The sequence below is a fragment of the Cebus imitator genome, unplaced genomic scaffold (genome assembly GCF_001604975.1).
Source record: "Cebus imitator isolate Cc_AM_T3 unplaced genomic scaffold, Cebus_imitator-1.0 Scaffold664, whole genome shotgun sequence".
NCBI lineage: Eukaryota > Metazoa > Chordata > Mammalia > Primates > Cebidae > Cebus > Cebus imitator.
In genome coordinates, this window is record NW_016107979.1 from 739,461 (window position 1) to 762,242 (window position 22,782).

Sequence of the window (22,782 nt, forward strand, 5' to 3'; positions counted from 1 at the left end):
TTTGAGACAGTCTTCCACTCTGTCACCCAGGCTGCAGTACACTGGCATGATCACAGCTTACCTCCTGGCTCAAGTGATCCTCCCGCCTCAGCCTCTTGAGTAGCTGGGACTACAGGCAGGTGCCACCATACCCAGCTAATTTTTTTATTTTTTGTAAAGATGGGGTCTTAACTCAAAGGCTTAACTTAAAGGCTGGTCTTAAACTCCTGGGCTGAAAAGATCCTCCCACTCCCGCCTCCCAAAGCACTGAGATCATAAATGTGAGCCACCACACCCAGCCTCCCAATCAGTCTTTTAGTACTTCTCTCAAATATGAACAAAAAAGGGAATTAAAAGACTACAAATGGCCGGGCGTGGTGGTTCATGCCTGTAATACCAGCACTTGGGAGACCAAGAAGGGTGGATCACAAGCTCAAGCGTTCAAGACCAGCATGGCCAAGACGGAACCCCGTCTCTACCAAAAATACAAAAAAATTAGCTGGGCATGGTGGTGGGTGCCTGTAATCCCAGCTACATGGGAGGCTGAGGCAGAGAACTGCTTGAACCCAGGAGGGAGAAGTTGCAGTAAGCCAATATCACACCACTGTACTCCAGCCTGGGTGACAGAGCAAGACTCCATCTCAAAAAAAAAAAAGACTACAAATGATGAGCAACATAGAACAGATAATTGAGGAAAGGCTTTAAAATAAATGCATAAATATAAATAGACTACTAAATAAATTTATTAAAGAAAAAAGAGATGTTAGGGAGAGAGCCAAAAAGTATCAAAATAGCTCCTTAAAGACACTTATGAATATATTACATCCATAGAACAAAAATAGAATATGTATAAAAAATAATCAAAGAAAAGTTTCTTAGACCACAGAGTTCATCTTGGGAGTTGGTCCCCAATGAGCCACACCTCCTGTCCTCATGTCCTTGGAAAGGCCCATCACACAGTGAATCTGGGTTGGCCCCAAGACTCACTTTAACCTACAAAATGTGGCAGAAATGACACTGGCCTGTTCCAGGTCTAAGTCTTAAAAACACCGGGCAGCTACCACTTCTGTGATTCTGGAAGTCAAAAATAAGAACTGAGTATCCTCCTACATAAGGAGAAGCCACATGAAGAGGCCCAAGAGGATGGAGATGCTATGCAGAAAGAAGGGCCACATGAAGAAATAGCAAGGCAGCAGCCCTGCAGATGAAGAAGCCGTATCAGACACTGCACTGGAGTTGAGCATCCAGACGGCCAGTCCCTGCCACTGTCTAACCGCTCAGTGAGAGTTACCAGATGAGACCAGCAGAAAAACTGTCCAGCTAGTCCCAGTTAACCCACAGAGTAGTGAGAAATAGACAAGGGTGTTGTTTTATGCCATTAAGTTTTGGGATAACTGTTTAAGCAACAATAAATAAAACTTAAAGTTATGACTGTCCAAATAAAATTTCCAAAAGTTGAAAGATAAGAAAAATATTCCAGATTTTAAAATTAAAGAATAACAATTTAGAAATAATATGGGATACAAGACTCAAGACAAGTGGTCTAAAATCCAATTAACAGACACTTCAAAATGAACAAATGAAAGGGAAAGGGAAAAGTTACCAAGAAAAATATGACAAGATTCAAGATTCCAACTTTAAAAGAACCTATCCCTAGGCCTATCTATTCAGCGTACCCAGCTCGATGAATTAAAAACCCACACTAAGTATACTGTTGTGCTATTTCAGCTCACCAAGAAAAGACAAACTCCTAAAAAGCTCCCAGAGAGAAAGTCATGCATAAATGAGTGAAACTCAGGATGGCATAAGAATTCACCACGACTGGTTAGAAGACAACAGCACAGACTTTAAAATTCTAAGGTAAAATTATCCTCAACCTAGAAATACATAATCAACCTAGTGTGTGGGTAGAATATGACAGAAGTGAACATTGATGGGAATGTGTTATGTACCAGGCACTGTTCTAAATGGTTTACATGTACCAACTCATTTAAACCTCATAGTTCCCTAAAAACATAGGTATTACTACTATTACTGGTTCCCCCATTTTGCAAATGGAAAATTCATGCCTAGAGCAATTAGGGAATCAGCCCAAGGGCACAGAGCTAGTAAGCAGCAGAACCAAGATTCAAATCAGACTGGCTCCAAAACCCAAACACTAGACAGTATTTTTTCAGAAGCTAAAGCCCAAAAAATGTTCTGCTCCATGCTTTCGTAGGTTTTACTTGAGGACGTGGTCAGGCAAAAAAATGAGAAAGGATAAGCCAAGAAAGACAATATGGGATCTAGGAAAGAATGGATCTACTCTAAGAGAGCAGATTTAAAAAACCTCAAGATGATTTCTGCACAGTCCACCCAAACAACAACCTGCCAAGACAGGCACAGAGGAGCCAAAGGCTTTGGAAGAGAAGGAGATCTCACACAAAGGGCTAGAACACAATTTTTTAAATTAAAAATTACTATTGTGAAAAAGACACTGCAAAACAAAAAGCAGACCCAAGAAGAGAAATATCCTATCCTAAATATTCTAGAAAACTCGGCTTTACTCTACAAAGTCCTAATTATAATTAGTAATTACTTACATGACTAAAGATAATATTTGAGGAAAGGGAGGTGGGTGGTTAAGTGGGTGGTATAAGAGCTAAATTCTCATGTATTATAGTTAAAAAAATAAATAACTGATGCCTAAATAAGTAAATCCAGAATGAAGTTAGTGGTGGTAGTGAGCTAGCGGAAATTTCTGTTGCTTGCAGGAGGTAACATTTGGGTTAGTCCTTAAAAAGCACTGACAGACGTAGGGAGATGGCATTTCCAGGTGAAGATAACTGAACAAGCAAAGACAACGAAAGAAGCAAGAGCATTTATGGAAACCAGGAATATTAACAAGGAAAAGGTGGTGGCAGGGAGAAGGGCAATTGTTTGCCTATACAGTAAATACCAGCAGCTCCAAAGAATGAAAAGGTTACTTTTAGTACCAAAAACAGAACAAACAAAACAATTCAATAGGAACCAAAAAAGCTAACTTCTAAATAAGTTGAGTAAAAAGAAAAACCATCCTAGTTTTACTTTTGCTTGAGACAATTTATTTTAGCTCTTGAACACTAGAGAATTTTTACTTTACCTGACCCGTGGGTAGTGGTTGATCTAGCATCTCAACATCCAGGTGCTTAGGAAGGTTATATAATCTGCAGAGTTCACATATCAACCACTTCAATTGCTGACGAAGCTACAAAACACATTTCAGTAAATAAGCATTAAGTTAAAGGGCCCTTGGAAGACATGAATAATGTTATGACTACTGTAATCAATCGAGTAGGAAATGAAAAAGTTTGTTCTGCTCAACTGCAGCTTACAGATTTAAAAAGTAGTCTTTAAAATATTTTCAGGAGCCTCCAGTATAAGAAAGTTACTGTGGTTTGGGGTACAATCACTACAACTGATACTTAGCAGAATGACAACAATAATGGGAGAGGAAGGAAGTTCCAGACATTGTCCAATTTCTCATTGCCACCTTGTTTTCTGAGAAACTTACAGCTCCAGACAAGAGAACATTAAGGCGTTAAAGAGGCTACCAAAAAAAGAAAAAAGCCAGACACAGGCAGTCTTGTTAACATGGATTATGAAATTATATATTCCAGTCATATTCACTTAAAAGTACAGAAGCAAATGTGATCTAGCAGACAGAGCCTGGGACTCTCTAGATGACCTTGGATACAGTACCTAATTCCCTGAGTTTGAGTCTACCCATGTGTAAAACGAAGAAATGAAAATTTTCCCACAATGGTAAAGATTAAATGAAACCTGTGGAACCACTTGATACTTAGGAGGCTCTTAAGTGTCTGTCTAAAAAAAATAATAATTCACTAGGAGACTGCAAAGAATAACTGTAAATTTCCATGTTTAAGTCCAGTTTGTTTTGTAAGTAGCTTTAAGCAAGTAAGCAAGACAAATTATGTGCCCAAATATGGTTTTCATTGTTTCAAATGTTTTTCAACATATAAAGTGACTCAAATAGGAGCTAATAAGGCTTGGTAATAATAACATCACTTGGTCAGGAAGTTTCCTAGGTGGCTCTGACCAAGGAAAGACATGAAGGGAAAGAAGTAAGTGTATTACAAAGGACAAAGAAAGAAGACACAGGATTAGAATGGGTTAACAAAGCAAAGAATAGGTTAACAAAGCAAAGCCTTCCCAAAGTGGACAACAGAACAAGTGGAAATGAGGAAGGTTGAACAGTAAATTATGATCCAACAAAAATCTTTATGCTTAAAAGGAAGCCAGCTCCCAGTGTGGATTTGTTATGCACCTGATGCACTCTGTTTTATACTAAGTACATAATGAAGATGAGGCAGGGCCATCTGGACACAGATCTGGACACTCTGACCTCTGGCACAGAAGGAGCTACAGGAGTGCTGAGGGAGAGAGGCATCAGGGTAGTGGACTCATACCAAGCAACAAGAAAGACAGGGTAGTCCATTTTCCAGGAATTTCCATTTTACTCCCTTCCCCCACACACAAAAAAAGTATTTGAGCAATGGGAGGAAGAAACTGAGATCACAGGAAAAGTAGTAAAAGACATTCAGAAGGACAGGTCTTAGAAACTTTGGGGGTTCAGGGAACAGTGGTATATAAAAGAACGCTAAGACAGTTCCCAGGTTTAGGCAAGGGTGACTAGTTTAATTAATTCATTTTGTCCCACACACACTCACAAGGAGAATTATTGAGGAAAAGCATGATGGGGCTGATACAGTGCTAGAAGGTGGGTAATAGCAAATTTAAATGTCATCATTTTGAACACCCATGGCACTCCAAGTGAGACTCCCTAACAGGTATGACATACAGACAGATATATGGGTTTAAACTCTGGAAATGAATGCGGATTTAGGAATCCCTAGAACAGAGGTCATGACTAAAGTAATGGGAGTAAAGGATTATTCAAAGCACTGAATGAGAAAAGAAGAAAGAAGTAGGCCAAGGAAGAACAGGTCAGAGACCCAAGAAGGGTGATAAGATAAAAATGAGACAGTAATCCAAGGGAAGTCCCATCAGCTTATCGGTTCACGGAGGACAGGGATATGCCTAATTTGTCTTTTAAACTCAAGTATCACAGAACCTGGCACAGAAGACTTTTTTTTTTTTTTTTTTAATTGTGTCCTACTATTAACAGTTTCCTGTAGCCACCAGAAAAGAAAGAGGTATAAACAAGATTTTTTTACACTGTATACTAAAAGGGTCAGATTATACACAATATTTTACGCCTTGCTTTTTCACTTAATGTATCTTAGAACTTTGCAAATGCTCTTGTGGAAAGATTAGTTGCTTTTTATTTTTGGCTTCAACAGAATATTCTATTATAAAACCGTATACTATAATTTTTATTTAACCAACTCTTTATTGGTACACATTAAGAATGGAGGAATGTTTCAAAAAGGGAATAATCAACAGTATCAAAATCCTGCAGAGGGGTCAATTTGGGGCTGAGAGAGGAGCCACTGGATTTGCCAACTAGGAGATACATTTTAGTGCAAGAATGAAGGCAGAATCAAGATTATAATGAGTTCAGTGAAAAAAGGTGAATACATATAGCTTGTTCTCTCAAGATACTAGGCTATGATAAACTGGCAGAGACTATAGAAGTGGGAGGTGAGTTGTTTTCTCCTCCATGTAAATATACTTAATTTTTAAAAACTAGGCCCGATTTTATATCCTACTTCATTTAACCTTATGAACATATTTATGTAATATTTTAGACACTGAAAAATAACTCATTTCTGCTATTATAAAACTGTTATCTTTAGATCTTCAGAAACAACATCCTAAAAGGAGGTAGCAATAACAGTGCTATGTCTATCATTCTTTCCCATCAACCCCCTTGTTGGATATGTGAACATTCATCCATCTAGCTTTTAATTTTTACCTCTTACCTTCATGGCTCTCCATACAAATCTTAACTCTTTTATTTGTGTGTGTACATATATAAATATACGTGTGTGTGTGTGTGTGTGTGTGTGGGAAGAGAGAGAGAGAGAGAGAGAGAGAGAGAGAGAGAGAGACTTGCTACATTTCCCAGGCTGATCTCAAACTCCCAGGCTCAAGCACTTCTCCCACTTCAGTCTCCCAAAGTGCTGGGATTACAGGCGTGAACCACTGCGACCAGCCTCAGCCTTAACTCTTAAAGTGTTTTGTTTTTTTTTTAAGACAGTCTCACTCTGTTGCACAGGCTGGAGTGCAGTGGCACAATCTCAGTTCACTGCAACCTCTACCTCCCAGGTTGAAAAAATTCTCCTGCCTCAGCCTCCCAAGTAGCTGTGATTAGAGGTACGCGCCACCACACCTGGCTAATTTTTGTATTTTTAGCAGAGACAGTGTTTCTCCATGTTGGCCAGGCTGGTCTCAAACTCCTGACCTCAAGTGATCCGGCCACCTCAGCCTCCCAAAGTGCTGAGATTACAGGTATGAGCCACCATGCCTGGCCTTCTGTTCTTACTTTTAAAACTAGATGTTTAAACCAACTGCAACTTATTTTGACAAAAATCAGAGTTGACTCAAAAATCCTCAAACGGTCGGTTCTCCTAAGACTATTTATAGAATAATCTATCCTTTTCTTATTAAGTTAAAATACCACCTTTACCTTATACTAAATTCTCATTTGCATGACTCTGTTTCTAAATTTTCATTGCCTGTATATGTCTGGGCCAGGGTACACAACATTTTATTTAACACCTGGTTGAACAAGTCTATTCTTTATTATTTTTTATTATTTACTCTTTTAAACAAACGTTCGAGTCACTTTGTCAAGTTCCAGAAATAAATCTGCTAGGCTTTGTGCTGAAATTTATTTTATAAATATGGTTTTTTGTCTTTTGGTTTTTTTTGAGACAAGGTCTCACTCTGCCACCTAGGCTGGAGTTCAGAGGCACAATCTAGACTTACTGCAAGCTCTGCCTCCCACGCTCAAGTGATCCTTGAACCTCAGCCTCCTGAGTAGCTGGGATTACAAGTATGTGCCACCACACCCAGCTTTTTTTTTTTTTTTTTTTTTTTGAGACAGGGTTTCACCATGTTGCCCAGACTGGTCTTGAATTCATGAGCTCAAGTGACCTGCCCACCTCAGCTTCCCAAAGTTCTGGAACTACAGGCATGAGCCACCGCGTCCAGCAGAAATTACATCTATGAATATAAAGACATGGTGATAACTGACATATTTATATTATTAAATCTGCTCATCCAGGAACATAGAATGCAAATCTTTCATTCCACTCAGCAAAATTGTCATGTTCTTGACAAAAGTCCTGCATATCTAAGTTTATTCCTACGTATGTAATTTTTGTTAAAATACTTGAAAAAATACTTTATCCCTATATCTTCTGTGTGATTATAGCTAAAATTGTGGAATGCTACTGATTTTTATGTAACAGAGCTTTTAACTGGTAATCTTAAAAACTTTTTTTTTTTTTGAGTTGGTTCCTCTGAATATTTTTAGGTAAACAATCATGTCAGCTGAAAATAATGATGGTTATTTTTCTATAAAGACTTTATGTTATCATGGGAAAATACAGTAATATTTTTGCTTTTGGTTTTTGAGACAGAGTCTCGTTCTGTTATCCAGGCTGGAGCGCAGTGGTGTGATCTAGACTCACCACAACCTCCACCTCCCATGTTCAAGCAATTCTCCTACCTCAGCCTCCCAAGTAGCTGGGATTACAAGCATGCGCCACCATGCCTGGTTAATTTTTGTATTTTCAGTAGAGATGGGGCTTCAACATGCTGGCTAGGCTGATCTTGAACTCCTGGCCTCAGGTGATCCGCTCGCCTCGGCTTCCAAAAATGCTGGGATTACAGGCATGAGCCGTGGCACCTGGCCAGTAAACGTTTTTAAAATGATATAAAACTATATAGAATATGACCTCAACTATTTAAACATATGTATAAAGGTGTATGTATTTTACTAGCAAAGAAAAAATATATACTGGTAGAAAACAGCCATCATGTCAACAGTGGTTGTGTTAGGTAGAGAAATTATGGGAGATTTTAATTTTCTTTCTTTTTTCCTTTCTACAGTTTACTCATTTTCTTCACAATGGTTGCACATGAGTTTTATAATCAAGAAAAAAAGGTTTTAAAAATTTTTGCAAAATGGAAACTTGTATTTCTTTAAATACTAAAAACAAAAATAAAACTTTGTATTTGAATACCTTTGACTTTTACTGCAGACTCACACACCCTTGAAATAAAAGGCGATTCCCTAACACTAGTTCTGGTGACCTTCTAGCCCTTCACTTCCACCATGGTCTTTTTTCTACTTTCCACCTTGGCTAGTGGTCTCCACCAAAAAAGCTTGCTTGGTTTAATGGTTAGAATTCAGGGAAAAAGAGATCCCTAATTTGGAATCGAAATTAAGGTTATACATGTTGAAAATAAGAAAGAGAAACCAGGTAGTAAATAGAATTTGAAGAAATAATAAAAAAAATAAAAAAAAAATTTAAAAAAAAACCTAGTCTTTAATTCATCCAAAATTATAATCATTAATCGTGCTTTTAAATCATAGTATTGCTTAACATTTAACTTCTAAATATAATGTTCAGGAGGAAAAGAGAAAATAGCTTGGCTTATTTTCTTACCGAATTGTTGTTCTTAGTATCTTCTAGACGTTCCAGAACTGATGTCAGATTTGGATCATCAGAGTCCACAAACCATATTGGCGAAGAAGATGGGTAGGATTCCTGTTTAAAACAGAAACACCTATGTTAAACATTTACATACAGACTAACCTAAATATGCAATTAAACCACACCACTAAATGGCAAGATGACCACGGATTTAAACAAAATGTATGGGCGGGGAGGCAACACATGAAAAGCCATGTGAGGAGCTGGACTTCTAAGACAGCCATTCTCCTTGCATAGCACTGTCTGCTGCTACAGCTCATACAAGTCAACAATTTTCTTCAACACTGGCACGCAGCCTCTAAATGGCCCCAATCACCCTCACCTCCTGGCATTCACACCCTTGTAAAATTCCTTCCCCTGGACCTAGTGACTCACTTCTAACAAACAGAATACAGCAAAAGTCACAACGTCACTTCTGAGATTAGGCTACAAAGAGACTATGATGTCTGCCTTGCTCATCTTTCTCCTACTCTTTCCATTGCTCCCTCTGATGGAAGCCAGTTGCCATGTGATGAGGTGCCCTATCCACAAGGTATTGTATAAGGCCCTTGACCAATAGCCATTAGAAACGGACACCCCGTCCAACAGCCTGAGATGAATCCTGCCATGAGTGAGCTTGAAGACAGATTGTCTCCTATCCTGCCTTGGGATGATCGCTGCTGCCACCAACACCTTCACTGCCTGATGAGAGGCCGAGCCAGTGAACCCAAGGTAAACTGCACAGAATCCTGACCCACAGAACTGTGAGATAATGCCTGTTGCTTTAAGCTGCTAAATTTGTTACAGAGCAACAGATAACTCACACACCATAAAATTCTAATATTTTTATCTATCACACAAACCAAGTACTACCAAGAAATGCCATTACTATTTTTTTAAACACAATTACATGTGATTTAAAAAAAAAAAAAGTTAATAAACTAAGCATCATGTGCTTTCACCCACTAACAGACATTTGCTCTGTTACTTTGTATGGTTTTCTTTTGTAAATTGGGGAAAAGCCATTATTATTATATATAAGCTTCAGAACAACTAAGTTCAAGTCATGGAAAACAATTTTGCACAAACAATTTTAGGAAACACTGCTCTGAGGACTATAATCTAATTTATAGCTGAAGCTACAGAAACAATATTTTGATAGCATTTTACCAAATGTTCTTTTAAGAGAAAAGCTGTATTGAAGGAGGATATCATTAATAGCATACCTAGTCAATAATGGGTTATCTTACTATTCTCATTCCTCTAACTCTTACTGTGTCCCAAATCTCTTTACAGGCTAAAAGACAAACTCTTCAGAATTAATCCTGTTCTTAAAGAACACCACTTATTGAGTGTTGCCTTTTCTTCTTCAAATCCTTCACACGTATTGGGAATACACCATCTGGACCATTTTTACTGTTTTAGTTTTTAGGTTTCTTTTTCCTTAGGCTAAAGAAACCGCAATTAGATTTAGGACCTCATTCTATTAGCTTAATATTTGTCTAGTAAACTTCAGCAGAAGCCAAGAAACATACATGTTGTTCTCTGGACTGAAATCCCTCAAAACCATATTTAAAAAATTACAAAAACAATTATGAAACTATTTTTTAATCCTGTAGATGCAAAGATATGATACATAGCAGGTCTAAGTATCTATTTTAATGGTTCCCAAAGTGGGGCCCTCAGCCCCCAGGTCCAAACTATTTTTACAAGAATACTAACAAGATGACATATGCTGTAAGGGTGCAGATATAATGGTGGGTAAAAATGCTGGTTCTTTAGCACAAATAAAGGCAGTAACACCAAAATACAGGAAAGGTTTAAAAAGGAAGGGCAACAAAAGCTCAGTTTCATTTAAGAATGTCTAAAATAAGACTGAGAATGGTGACTTGTGCCTATAGTCCCAGCACTTTGGGAGGCCAAGGCAGAAGGACCACTTGAGCCTAGGAGGTCAAGACTAGGCTGGGCAACATGGTAGAGCCCCATCTCTACAAAAAAAAAATAAATACAAAAATTAGTTGGGCGTAGTGGTTGCATGCCTGTAGTCCCAGCTACTTGGGAGGCTGAGGCAGGAGGACTTACTGAGCCAAGAAGTTTGAAGCTGCAGTGAGCTGTGATCATGCTATTGCACTCTAGCCTGGGAGACAGAACAAGGCCCTGCCTCAAAAATAAAAAGAATGTCTATGATGAAGCAGTGACAATTTTACTACATCTTAATCCTTGATTTTAATAAAGATAAATCCTTGTCTTTTTAGTATATTAAGTGATGAAATGGGAAGTATACATGAGCATTCCTACAGACTGCCTGAGACAAAAACCCTCGTGTGACTAAGTCCTGAAGTGAATTCACCACTTTACTGTAATACTATTTTTACTTGAAAAGATGACTTCCAAACAATGTTATTTCAACTTGGGTTTTTGGCAGATATTTTCTGAAAAAATGAGATTCTGTCATTTCAAGGAAAACAGGCCATAATAAAATTAAATAATAAAATTCCTAACAATAAAATGCAAGCTTTTGAACAAAAAATTTAGAATTTTAGAAAACTTGTATCCACCACTGCTTTCCAAGAATATTCTGGTAAGATTGATGGCAGTATTGATGAATGTATTTTGATACTAAATGTATCAACACTTACAATCAAATGTAACAACATTTAGAAGATCTGGGTGAACCATTACTTTCTAAATGACCAATGCATGATGTTATAATATGCAAGGGTAAAAGATCCAAAGTTCAAGAAAGATAAAGTTTTGATGGAGTATCAAAAAAAGAAGCCTAGGCAACATGGCAAAACCGTATCTCTATAAAAAATACAAAAAATTAGCCAGATGTGATGGCACACACCTGAGTCCTGAGAGGCTGGAGTTGCAGGGAAATGTGATCACACCACTATACGCCAGTCTGGGCAACACAGTGAGGCCCCACCTCAAAAAAAAAAAAAAAAAAATGGAAAACCCGTAATTATTTAAAATGGCTATTAAAATATGCTAGAATTTTTCTAACCAGGTATCTGTATGAGGTTGGATTTTGTTTACACTTCAAGCAAATATCACACAAATTAAATGCAGAGGCAAATGACAGACCAAACATCAATGAAATTTGCAAAAAATGTAAGACTCTGCTCCTATTCTATTTTTGCTTTAGAAAATGTTGTTTCATAAAAGCATTTGTAACAATATGTGATGAGTTTTTAAAGACTTAATGTTTTAAATGTTTCTGATTTAACTTCTAGTGGTAAATAAAAGCTCCTTGGGCCCTCAATATATTTTTAAGAGTGTAAAGGAGTCCAGACACTAAAAGTTTAAGAACTTCTGCCTTCCCCTCCACTTTCCTTCCTTCCCTAGTATTTCTTCCGTGGAAGAAATATCCCTTTGCCATTTTATATTAATTTATACAGTTCCATTGAGGCCAGTTTTGCTACCTCCCTCCCATCCTTCCACCTCCCTCTCTTGACACAAAATCTGACCAAAGGACTCTACCAGCATACCCCATTTCCAGAGATTAGCTATCAGGTGGGCTAAACAAAGAAAATCTGAGTTTTCCCTAAGGCTCTCTTTCTAGGAGATCTGGAATCACAGGGACAAGCCTAGCCACTTGGGGTAGTCAGAATTCATCCTGACTAAACAGGAAGAGTAAGTTATAACATGAATCTACAATATTGTTGAGTGAAAAAGCACATTACAAAAAAAAAGCTGATTTTTTAAGGAAGAAGGAACATATATAAGCATTGGAGAAAAGAGATGAGCAGATGACCAGAAAGATACAAAATTCTGATAGTGGTATCTTCTGAGTGGTAGAATCATAGGTAATAGGGATTTCCAGCTCTCTGGAATCCCCTCCCACACAGTGGGAGCTCCCTCGGAGATTTTCCCCTCTGGAATCCCCTTCCACACTCTTCGTGGAAGCCTTTCTCTTCTCCCTTCCTTCTCTTTTCTCTACCTAAATAAAATCACCTTTCTGGAAAAAAAAAAAAAAAAGAATTATAGGTAACATTTCCTAGTTTTGACTAAATTTTTAAAAATTTATTAAAATAAGAAGGTTTTGTTTTCCATATTATAAAATACCCACCACCCCAGGAAACTTAACCTTCACCAAAAACTCTACATCATGTTCAAAGTTTGTTCAGTTTAATATTTAGGAGACAATCTACTTGGAAAGACATCTAAAATGATGCCTAATATTTAAACCTATGCATTAATATTTTCAATTCACATGCTTTAAGTTTTGTAATTTTGATAAGGTTAAATAAGCTTTATATCCACCTTGAAAAGATAAGTTTTCCTACTATTTCTCTTTAAAATAAATATGACCTACAATATGCCAGTTTAATGGTGCTCCAAAATCCCAATATAAATTCAGGCAGTTTTCCAGACATACAATGTTTAAGTGCTTCTAGCACTGCTCTTTCACCACAGTTATGAAAACACAGAACAATTATCTAAGCATCTAATTATTCAGGTCCTTTGTTTCTCCTCCATTCTATTAGTTTTATAGTAAGTCCTGTGAGGATGAAGTTGTCTGTGACAGCTACCATAAAGATTACTGTAAGTGGACAAACTTCAAGCAAGTTCATCACTGCTACCATCCCCACCATAAAACTGTCTTAATCGAGGAGAACACGACTCAAGGCTAACCAAGCCAACCTCTTTACCTGTCACTGCTTAAGGATTTTTGTTGTTGTTGTCTCATTTAGAAATAACTTTCTGTATCTATTTTTCTCCATAAATCCACTGAGACCATTGTGTGGCTCTATCTGAAGCACCAGCAAGCAAAACTGCCTGCCAGAATGGTCAGTTTTTGTATCTTCCCAAATGTAGGACACAGCCATCTTCAGGGATTTCGTGATTTTTTTAAATTGATGCACAAACTTCTTGTCAATGGTTCAGAGATACAGCAGTTATAATTCTCCTGAAGGCCAGTTATGGGACACGTTACTTTCATACTTTGCTGTTCAATAAATGTGGGTGAAGAATGAAGTAAATTGACAGAATTAGCATATAATGCCTTAATAAAATTCTAACTGCTCTGACAACAAAAGATACTTAAAATGTGCACACACGGTTCCCTGCTAATCATTTTATAAATAGACAACCAAGCAGCTAAGGTAGAGCCGACAAAAGCAGAGGAAAAATTCTAACACTTGTTAAAATAAAAATGTTTATATACCCATGATAAAAAGAAAATGCTTCGGTAGTCAAACACAAGCAGCAAATTTCAGCTACTGAGAACACCATTATATAAGCAAAGAAGTAGAGAAAACAAATGTGCTGATGACGATTTGAACCACCTAAGCTGCAGAAACCCTCTGTATGGTTTCCTAGGTTCCGAGTTGGCATTATCTTTCAGAACGATCTTCTAGAAGAGAACACATAACACTGTTACAAAGGATCTGGAATGGGGACCCTTGCTTTAAGACTGTGGCTCTCCAGTCATGCTTTACATTTGGCAGTGACTATCTTCATTCAACTCAATTCTCCACCCCTCAACTAGCTGACATTTATCAAACACTACCCTTTTCCAAGTCTAAGTAAGTTTAACCACCACCACCAACAACAAAAATCAAGATACTAAGGGATATACTATTCACAAAAGGGAAACATTTACCAAATGTTACCCTTTTCCAAGTCTAAGTTAAGTTTAACCACCACCACCAACAAAAATCAAGATACTAAGGGAAATACTATTCACAAAAGGGAAACCGAAGTCTCCTCTTCAGGTATCTGTTCCTTTCAAGGAAGGGTATAAAAATGAGAGAAGATAGATAATCATTAAGAATTTGACCCTATATTATAAATTGGTCAGATAAATGAAAACAATGATCCTTCTGGACTGAATGTAACACTTAGGTGCTTAACATGACAGTTCTGATATTTCCAAATGGTTCTCCACGAATTCAATTTGGAAAGGTAATCTGTCCCAGGAGGGCAAACCAAAGAGAAAGTCTTAGGCTCTTTAGTCCAGGTTTGTTTATTTCCATTGTACAACTTTGACTGGACTACTTTTTAATCACAGTAAAGACTAGAAAAATGCAAGATGAAGTTAACAGCATTGCCTTGTTTCCCATGAAAAGCTGTTAAATCATTTTCAAAATGAAGTGTTATTGAGCCACCATCACTTTAATATCTGTGGACACTCATTTCCAAGGAGCTTTCCTCTATACGCTCTCTTGCAGGGCAAAAAATACTATTTATTGTATACAGAAACATAGTAAGACAGTGTCTTTTACCGTGTTTCTGTATACAACAGATAATGTATACAGAAATGACACCATCACTTTAATATCTGTAGGACAGTATCATTTCTGTATCAATGACACCATCACTTTAATATCTGTAGGACACAGTATCATTTCTGTATTAATGACACCATCACTTTAATATCTGTAGGACAGTATAATTTCTGTATTAATGACACCATCACTTTAATATCTGTGGGACACAGTATCATTTCCAAGGAGCTTTCCTCTTTATCCTCTCTTGCAGGGCAAAAAATATTATCTATTGTATACAGAAACACAGTAAAAGAAGCAATTTACTTAAGGTCCTAATTACTAAATAAAAGCTAAATTTCTCACTTCCTCCTAGATTCAGAGCTCCAACATTTTTAAAATTTAGTATCTTGCTGTTGGGGGTAGGCACTTTTTGGCAACAGAAATTTAATTAGCCAATCAAAAAAAAAAAGTCCCACTCATAACAGCCTAGCAAGCAGCCAGCCACTCACGCAGAAAGAGCAATAATTTATGCTCTACAAGTCATATAGAAAAATGAAGATGAAGTTTCATTCGTTTACAGCTAATTCCCTTCCTGGGGGAGATTTTTCATTCTAAAACAGTGATTCCCTACCAAGAGTTCCCAGATGCCAAGAATTCCATAAAAGGAATAACGGAGTTGCCATTATGTTAAATACTTCAAAGGGACTAAAAGAAAGCTATATACTAGCTCCCAATAAGGCTGCACAGGTTACTGAAACAAGCTGCTTTGCGTTTCGGTGTGATCGTTAACAACTAATTAGATGGCAATCAGGTTAGTTTACTGAAGATGGAAAAACTATACTTAAGTTTGTGTAACAATCTCTCAGAACTTGGCTTCACAGAACAGAAGTAATAAAAATGATTCCTTGAGGTTGAAAAAGAGTGCTCTTTTCCCTTCATTTTTAAGAGTAGGACAAATTTATAAAACAGAAAAAGAATTACAATTAGCTCAATTCCCTTGGCTTATAGCGTAAAGCAGCTACTGTTTTTTTTTTCACTTCCTATACTCTTTCATATTAAGTCAATTTACAGACTCATCAAGCCCTTATTGACCTTTTTTGTACTACCCATGACAAGTTCTTGATCTTATCTCTAAACTTTTGACAAATTCTTAGCAGTTAACTTACAAGGTAGCTAAGATTTTTGTTCAAATACAATATACCTAGAATAGGGTCATATACTCAGTAAATATTTCCGAAGCATTTATTGAGTGGAAGATAAAAGGCACGAAGCATAATTATATTCTCCCCTGCCACCATAAAAAAATTATTTTAAGGCTTACAGAATACTGCATAAGAAAACATAACCAAACCAAAAATAGTAATATCTAAAGAGAGGAAGGGGAATTATCAGCATGAACTGAATATGACCCAGAAGAGCCTTGAGGGATGATCAGGCATATATAAAGACAAATTGGGTAGGGTTAAGGGGTGGGGGTCAGGGGCACATTCTACAAGGGGAAGCCTGTAGCTGATAAAAAAAGTCCGAAAGGAAAAGCCGGCAGAGTATCTCTATATGACTTTTTTCAGGAACTAGCATCCATGTGTGTAAAAGGCAACCTAGTTTCTCAAGCATCAGAGAAACTCCGTTAAGGATGCTTCTTGGTAATAAGCATAAAAAAGACAGGGCCTGGCATGTAGAAGAACTCAATAAATACTTGAACTGTTTAAAGAGGAAAGTTAAAGAATAGGTCAAACTCATTGCCTTTTTTTTTTTTTTTTAAAGTCTTGCTCTGTCACCCAGGCTATAGTGCAGTGGTGCAATCTCTGCTTACTGCAACCTCTGCCTCCCGGGTTCAAGCGATTCTCCTGCCTCAGCCTCCCGAGTAGCCGGGACTACAGGCACGTGCCACCATGCCTAGCTAATTTTTTGTATTTTTAGTAGAGATAGGGTTTCACAGTGTTACCCAGGATGGTCTCAATCTCCTGACCTCGTGATCCGCCCGCCTCAGCCTCCCAAAGTGCTGGGATTACAGGCATGAACCACCGCGCCCAGCCCTTTTTTTTTCTTAAAGGGCCACAACTTCAGAGAATAACAAATCATAAATCAAACCACATAATTTGAAATCCAACCCCATTTTCCCTTTGATCTTTCCCTTCTAAACAAATGGTACGGCCATGCACAAGCCATGTTGATTTTATCAAAACACTCATCCACGTTTAGAAGAGTCTTTACATCCGGGCACGGTGGCTCTCTCCCATAATCCCAGCACTTTGGGAGGCCGAGGTGGGTGGATCACTTGAGGTCAGGAGTTCAAGACCAGCCTGGCCAACATGGTGAAACCCCCGTCTCCAATAATAATGCAAAAATTAGCTGGACGTGGTGGTGGACACCTGTAATCCCAGCTACTCGGGAGGCTGAGGCAGCAGAATTGCTTGAACCCAGGAGGCGGAGGTTGCAGTGGATCCAATTCGCACCACTGCACTCCAGCTGGGGCAACAGAGCGAGGCTCCGTCTCAAAAACTATTAATAAAAAATAAGAGAGTCTTTACTTTCAAAGGATACAAACAGAAATATTTACAGATGAAGTGATCTGTCTGGAATCTGCTTCAAAATAATCCAAAGCGGAGCACAGAAGAAGATTACCCAAAAGTTTATCATTGCTGACGGTGGCTACATTACACTGTTCAACTTTTGTACGTTTGATGTTTTTCCAAAATAAAAAGTTAGCAGACATTTGTACTGAGCAGCTGCCATAATTATCTTCTGATAGTCTGTCAAATTTCACTAGCACCTCAATTTTAATAGTTTCTACTTAGCGGCGCCATTACACTAGTCCTCACCAAATCCTCCTTGTCCTGAAAGTGTCTCATTCCCTTCTTGCTCCACTTTTGTTGCCCCTGCCTAATCCAGGTCATCACTCGTTATCTTTGTCTGCAGCAGACTCTTGGCAGCGTCCAATATGGTTCTTGATGGAGCACCAGGGGCACTTTAGGTGGGATAATTGTTTGCTATGGCATACTGCCTGAACGTAACAAAACATATGGCAACTCTGTACCCCTGGCATTAAATGCCGGCACAACAAGACCACCCCACCCTCAGCGGGATAACCACATTTCCTAACGCCACCCACTGCAGAGAAACACTTCTAGTCCTGGATGGCAGATACATTCTCCCAATTCACCTGAGTAACTTAGTAGCTCCCCACAGCCTACAAAATTCAGTCTCCTATCAGTCAAACCAGCCCAACCTTTTCCTGGCCATGCCCCAACTTCTATGAGAATCATCACCCTCCAAGCCATTCAGGCCACTCTCCTTATAACACGTGCTTTATGCCGACTACTACACTTCGTTTTCCACTCTTGGAAAATCTTCCCCTTCGCCGGCTTATATCGTGGGCTTCTCAAGTCTGAGCATAAATTTCTACTTCTAAGCAAACCACACTTTCTCAAGTCTCCATGTCTTTTCTGGGTGGAGTTTCCTCAGTCTCAAAAGCCCTTCCGCCAGCCTTCCAAAATTGTATTCACCGATGGAAGCTCAGCTCCAACTGTCCCAGCCTCTCCTCAAAGCCTTCTCTGAAGCACACCTCCCCAAAATCAAAACCGGCTGCCCCCTTTGCCTTTCACGATGATACCACAGGAGCTGCCACTTTGTTGAAAACTCTTCCCCCAAGAAGTCTGAGTTCTGAAAGCGAGGACTGCTCCGCTCAATTTTGCAACACTAGTGCCCAGAACACTCAGACGTATTCACTCAATAAAAGATTTCTCTCCTCAATACAGCACTGAATTGCATGGTCTTCTGAAATTAACACACCTTCTCCCCAGATAGTGTGGTAACCATTTTAAGGCCAATTATAACGTCAAGGCTTTTGCAAACGCCAGCCACACTGCAGGCACTTGGTGCTCGCCGACTCAACCAAAGGGAGTTAAAGACAAGAGACTTGGGTTTAGCCGTATTTGAAGAGGAGACCGAAACCAACACCTCGACGCCTCTTACAACCAAGAGAATATTCTGCAGTTTGGACCAATATCCTAAATCAATTTCTCGACGAGTAGCTTCATGACACACCTATATGGAGAAACTTAATACTTCAATTAATTTACCAAGCCTTGGGCTTCTAACGAGCTTTCCGCTTAAACCAAAGAGTGAGCTTTTCAAAGTGTCTTTTCGGCTTTGTGACACAAGCGATCTTTCCCGGGAGCAGCCCTGGCGCGAATCTCCTTTCACCCATCCATTTTCGAGGCTTACACACACGGGAGGGGCCGCACGAACACACACTCAACACCACCTGCCGCATCGACGGGTACTATGCGCCTTTTCAGAACACGGCAGCGCGCAGCCAGGCCCGGGCAGAGGGGTCGCTCCAACAGCACCAGAGGCCGCATTCCAACTTTGCCTCCGTCAACGAGTCCGTTTTCATTGTCAGTTTCTCCTTAAACGGAAACTTTAAAAGAATTGGCTAAACAAGCGGGAACGAGGAAAACCTGACCGAAGAATGAGGCGTTAAAACTTAAGGACCGTTCCCCTCGCCCGCCTGGGCTCAAACAACAGCCGGGGCGTCCCCGCCCCGCCGCGGTCCCGGGAGCAGGCCGGTTGAAGGCGGCCATGGGCCCAGTGAGGGCTCGGGCCGCCGTGACTCGCACTCCGCGGAGCGGCGACGGGGGCCGAGAGGGGCCAGCAGCCCCCAAACCAACGCCGCACGAGAAACTGGAGAGAAGCGCGCCCTCCGCCCCCTCCCACCAAAGCCTTGCACAGTCCCAGCCGGGCCGGGGCTGGGCCAGTCGCGACGAAAAGGGGCGGGCCTGCCCCGCCCGGGGAGCCAGGGCCTCTCGGGGCCGGCTCCCCTTTGTCCCGGGACTCGGGGCGCCCCCTCTCCGCCCTGGCCCTGCCCCCCGGGGCCGCGGCCAGGCGCCTCACCGTGATGTTGCAGTGCAGCGTGAGCGGCGGCGGCGGCGAGTGCGGGCAGCCCGGCTGCGGCACCAGGAACTGGCAGTGCAGCTCGTCCAGCTTCCAGCTGACGATGCGGAATCGCTCGTGGTTCTTGTCGAAGATGGACGCCAGGAACTTCAGCTCGGCCTTGAGCCCTGACACGGACATCTTCCCTTCATCTCCGGCGGGAGGGGCGCGGAAGGGGAGCCGGGCCCGGAGCCGCCGTCACGGCCGCGACCGCCCCGCGGGGCCGGCCTGGGCCGCGCTCTGGCGGCTCCGCCTCGTCGAGCGCGGTTGGAAAATGGCGAGGGGCGCGGAAGCCTCGGCGGGTGGCTGTGAGGCGGACTGGGCTGCTGCTCCCTTTGTAACCCGCTCCAGCGGCAGGAGGCGGCGGCCCGGCGGCTTAAAAGGGCAACAGCGACGCCGCCCCCGCCACCGCCTGGGAAAGGGCTGCCCCCACCCCGCCCCCGTCCTCCTCGCCCCGGCGCGCCCTGCGCGCACCGGTTTCGGCGCGTGCACGAGGCCAGGGCGCGCGCGGGCACTCCCGGCCGCCCCCTCCTCGCCTTGACCCAGCTCCCTTCTGCCCGACCCATCTGCTCCGTTCCTCGCACGCGCGGACTGGAAGCGCGGAGCCAGCTGGCGCCCGGGCCCCAGAATTCGGGGAGGAGCTGGAGACCCCGCGCGCCCCCGCGCCCGGCTTGGGACTGGACACGTGCACGGCCGATCGCGCCGGCCACGTCGGCGCAGCTGCAGACTCGAGCCAGCCCCTGGGGCAGCGCCTCCGCTTGGCCCTCGGCGCGGCACCCGCTAACCAGACCTGCGGGACCTCGTGGGAGACGCGGGTGCTACCCACCCAGCGTCATCTCCGCTACTCTCACCCTAGTCTGAGCCACCGCTTCACTAGCCTGGGTCCGGTGAGGACCTTCTCACTGGACTCGCTGCTCCCGCCTTTGCTCTCAAACCATCCATTTACCCAAGACGATGGTTTGGCCCCAGCAGGCTGTTTCCTCTTACCTCCCATGATTTTATTCTTTCCCTTAACTACCACCTGTGTTCACTCTGCTGTATATATTCTCTCTGTCTCCACTTTCCTTATTTTGTCCTGTTTTCCAAGCTTAAGATAACCCTCTCCACTCTCACCCCTATGGAGGCAGGGCTGCCAGCTATTTTCATTAAATTCTTATCATCTCCGGGCCTCCCTGACCACCCAATTTCAAGTAGTCACCCTGTGTCACATCATCCTGTGCTAAATTTGTTGAGCACCTGTGACAACCTGATCTGTTCCCCGTTGATTTGCCCAATGTTAATGCGTTCAGAGCTGTATATCCCCAGGACCTAGAACCAGACCTGTTAATGTGGTAGAAACCCGATATGATTGAATCGAATGCTCGCTCTTATCTGGAATCCCCACCACTAGCACAATTCCTGGCACATTCTAGGTGCTCAAAAAATGAATAAAGGACTGTATGGCAGTCCGAAGGACTAGATCCCAATTTGGCAGACAATGGTGTGTGTAATAATAAGTGCGAGAGGCAGGATGAGCTGCATATGCATCCAATATGTAGTTGCACAGTGCTCCCAGCTTAGAAGGGTTCCGGGTTTGGTTCAGTACTCTCGTGTCACCATTTTGAAATTCGTAATTTTTCAGAAAGGGGCCCCACAGTTTCCTTTTAAACCAGTCTTACCTAGAGTTACCTAACCCTGGCACCTAAATGTCTCTTTTTTCCTAATCTACAAGAAGTCCCTGAGGTACTGGTCCCCTTACATAACAAAATACAGAACAACACAGGGACACATTAAGTCTACTGAAAGTTTTTGTTTCCATTTACTTCTGAGATACTGTATCATGTTATAGTCCTTCTTAGTCTGTAAGAAGACATACATTTTCCCAATTTACCTGAGTAACTTAGTAGCACCCCACAGCCTACAAATTAAGTCTCCTATCAGTCAAACCACCCTACCTTTTCCTGGCCCTGCCCCAACTTCTTTTTTTTTCTTTTTTGAGACGGAGTCTTGCTCTGTCGCCAGGCTGGAGTGCAGTGGCGCAATCTCGGCTCACTGCAACCTCCGCCTCCTGGGTTCAAGCGATTCTTCCGCCTCAGCCTCCCGAGTAGCTGGGACTACAGGCACGGGCCACCACACCCGGCTAATTTTTGTATTTTTCGTAGTGACGGGGTTTCGTCTTGGCGAGAATGGTCTCGCTCTCTTGACCTCGTGATCCGCCCGCCTCCAACTTCTACCATCTTCTATCCCACCTTCTACTGCCTGGCCTTTAAGAAGGCTAAGATTCTCACAGACCCCTTTGAAAATCTAATAAAAGCTATGATCCATCTTCCCAGGAAAATACTTCTGCATATAAAACTTTGTACTTATGGAGATTCATGACCCCAGCAGTAGAGGTACCGCTATACACTGGGACTGGGAGGAGAAGGGATTCCAGACCTGGGCTCTGAGCCAGGAACAGCTAGGTTATCGTCCTCGCATTATTGCTGGGTTAAGCACAGAAGTGCCTTGTCGCTTTATTTTTCCTTCAGTCCCCAGTTCTCTTGGGATCCTAACGGTCATGACAATCCCAGAGAAGGATTTGAGACAAAGAGCAACAGACTCTTCAGAAGCTGGAATGCCTTTGAGAAACAAAATTCCCCAAACAAGTTATTTAATCTAAGCTTTATTTTGTAAATAGAGCTTTCTAAATTGCAAGTGCTTTTACTAAGTTTTATCTCAGAAATATATACAAATATTAATTTCACTATCACTTTTTGAGTGTCTGTTGCATGCCATGTGTAAGAGGGCTAGAAAGATACATAGATATAGTCCCTGAATTAGAAGCATAACGTTTTCCTGATGCTTTTGGCTGCAAATAATAGAAAACTGTGATTTAATGTGCCTTGGACAATAAGTTAATAAATTACTCCGGGCCGGGCGCGGTGGCTCAAGCCTGTAATCCCAGCACTTTGGGAGGCCGAGGCGGGTGGATCACGAGGTCAAGAGATCGAGACCATCCTGGTCAACACGGTGAAACCCCGTCTCTA

General features: G+C 41.4%; 1 protein-coding gene across 5 annotated transcripts in view; it reads right to left on the reverse strand.

Moving 5' to 3' along the window:
• Nucleotides 1-20,282, reverse strand: part of UBE2Q2 (ubiquitin conjugating enzyme E2 Q2) — a 59,545-nt gene extending 39,263 nt beyond the window's left edge. For 2 of the 5 annotated variants that reach the window (XM_017518220.2, XM_017518219.2), the window contains exons 1-3: nucleotides 19,739-20,282; nucleotides 8,601-8,702; nucleotides 3,101-3,205 (exon numbers count right to left, since the gene is read on the reverse strand). In XM_017518220.2, coding sequence (XP_017373709.1) covers nucleotides 3,101-3,205; nucleotides 8,601-8,702; nucleotides 19,739-19,918 — 387 coding nt within the window. In that variant the 5' untranslated portion in view covers nucleotides 19,919-20,282. Of the gene's footprint in view, nucleotides 1-3,100; nucleotides 3,206-8,600; nucleotides 8,703-19,109; nucleotides 19,536-19,738 lie in introns of those variants that run through there. The other 3 variants (XM_017518222.2, XM_017518221.2, XM_017518223.1) reach the window with 2 other exon arrangements.
• Between the last annotated feature and the right edge of the window lie 2,500 nt (nucleotides 20,283-22,782).